The sequence below is a fragment of the Mesitornis unicolor genome, unplaced genomic scaffold (assembly GCF_000695765.1).
Source record: "Mesitornis unicolor isolate BGI_N332 unplaced genomic scaffold, ASM69576v1 scaffold32784, whole genome shotgun sequence".
In the NCBI taxonomy this organism is placed as follows: Eukaryota; Metazoa; Chordata; class Aves; order Mesitornithiformes; family Mesitornithidae; genus Mesitornis; species Mesitornis unicolor.
Genome location: NW_010182666.1, coordinates 1 through 2,169, shown reverse-complemented (window position 1 = coordinate 2,169; position 2,169 = coordinate 1). Strand labels below are relative to the sequence as shown.

General features: G+C 62.3%; 1 protein-coding gene across 1 annotated transcript in view; it reads left to right on the top strand.

Annotated features, from left to right (window-relative positions):
• LOC104540132 (semaphorin-4G-like) overlaps positions 1 to 707 on the top strand; it is a 7,352-nt gene extending 6,645 nt beyond the window's left edge. The window contains 3 exon segments of the mRNA XM_010183862.1: positions 15 to 185; positions 188 to 255; positions 420 to 707. Coding sequence (XP_010182164.1) covers positions 15 to 185; positions 188 to 255; positions 420 to 707 — 527 coding nt within the window.
• Positions 708 to 2,169: the final 1,462 nt, after the last annotated feature.

The window sequence follows — 2,169 nt, the reverse complement described above, 5'->3', positions numbered from 1 at the left end:
CGCCACCAGCCAAGTGGATGGTGACATGAAAGTGGCTTACATCTCGGCCATCATCGCCTTGGTGGTGCTGTGCGCCGTGCTCAGTGCCATCCTCCTCTACGTGTTCTGCCTGGAGAAGCGCAAGGGCAAGTACGTCCTGGGGGAGCCGCGACCAAACAGCGTGGAGCTGCAGACCGTCTCGGCCAACTGGAGGAGGAGGAGCAAGAGGAAGAGCTCACCTCCCCTGATGGCTGCCTGCGGATCATCCCTGGCGAGGCGCCCACGGCTGCCACCTCTCCGGTCAAGGAGCTGCCAAATGTTGTGCCCCCATTGCCACCACCGCCGCCACTGCCGGCCGAGCTCACTAATGGCGTGGGGGCTCTGCCCAACGTCCTCCGCAAGATGACCCTGATGGCTGCCTGCGGATCATCCCTGGCGAGGCGCCCACGGCTGCCACCTCTCCGGTCAAGGAGCTGCCAAATGTTGTGCCCCCATTGCCACCACCGCCGCCACTGCCGGCCGAGCTCACTAATGGCGTGGGGGCTCTGCCCAACGTCCTCCGCAAGATGAATGGCAACAGCTACATGCTGCTGCCGCAGCAGGAGGAGGCCCTGGGCCCGCTGGCCTCGCCGCTCTACAGCGCGTCCTTCACTGAGGAGCTCAGCAAGATCCTGGAGAAGCGGAAACACACGCAGCTGGTGGAGAAGCTGGACGAGAGCTCCGTGTAGGGGCTGGGGGGGGTCCTGCCAGCAGGACCCTCCTCCTCTCCAGCCCCTTCTCCCACCCCCTGCCAGCAGTGTTACAAGACTCAGGCAAAACTACCTCCTGGATGGCAGAGCCGGGCCGGGCCCAGGCTCAGCCATTCCTTCGGCTTTTCATTCATTTTTCAGACTCGCTGTACAGAAAAAAAAGAATCTATTTAAATTCGGGAGCTCTATTTATGTATAAAAACCCACTGATGGTGGCCATGAGCTGGAGGCAGGAGCTGGCACCTGGCTGAAGGTGGACACCGGGGGGAGGGAGAATTTCTGTCTGTCTGTCCATCCAGGCGTGAGAGATACTGCTGTGGACGCATGGACTCAGCCTGTCCTGCTAGGCATCCCTCACTGCACAGGAGCCAGATGGCTGCCGAGAGGTGGGTGAGGAGCAGGCAAGGGGACTGCGGGGGGTCAGGGCAGGACTGGGGCTGTGGACACATCTCACATTGTTGGGAGTGGCCTCAGTGGCTGGCAGCCCCTGCCCACTTCTGTCCCCCCAGGGTTTTCTCTCTGGGAGAGGACCATTCGGCGAGGGACGGAGCCAGAGTGAGGAGCCCAATGTCCGCAAATGCTCCATGCCTGCTGCGAGGAGCCCCCAGGTGAAATGCAGAGCTGGGTGCCCTGGGGAAGTGGCACCCTTGAGGCCTCCAACCCTGACAGGGCTCTGCCCCCTCCAGGACACTGCAGGAGAACGGGATGCAGCAGCAGGATGCACTGGCAGCAGGACCGGCAGCCACTCCTGTGCCCTGTGGTGTGGCGAGGGATCAGCACAGCACCCACATCCCCCCAGCGTCTGCAGTGTCCCCACAGACCCGGGCACTGGGTGTTTCTGCCCTCCTGTGTGACACCCTTGGCGATCTGGGGTTCAGGCACCGCCCTGTCCTAGTGGAATAACATGTGGGAGGGGAAATGTCCTCACACAGCAAGGAGGAGCCCTGGACAAGGGCCTGCCTCCCTTTGGGGCCTCCTGCTCATCATGGCACTTCCTCGGGGCAGCCACTGTTCCTAAGGCCCCCCCAACTACCTCTGCTCCTGCCACCTCCTGGGGGAACCTGAGGGACTAGGGTGACAAAAGCATCTCATGCCCCATAGACAGAGCAGTGACCCCAGAGAAGCTGGGGAGGGACAGACTTGCTGGGGTGTGTGTCCTCCCCTCTGTGTTCCTTGCTGACACCTTCAGGATCAGGACATCACCTGGAGCTCAGCCCTGCAAGGGGGTGGGGCAGGAGGGGGTGGCAGCCCCTTGAGTCCATCACGGGCTGGAGCCCAGGTCCTCCTGCCCCAGAAGAGCGAGGCTTAGTGGAAAAAGGCAAGAGCCAGATGTCTGGGCTCTCCTGTCCTGCCCTGACCCTTGTTTTTGCTGGGGGTGTGGATACAAGCTACCCCCAAGTGCACACCCTCCCCACCCCCAAGGAGGGGCATCACCCCTCCT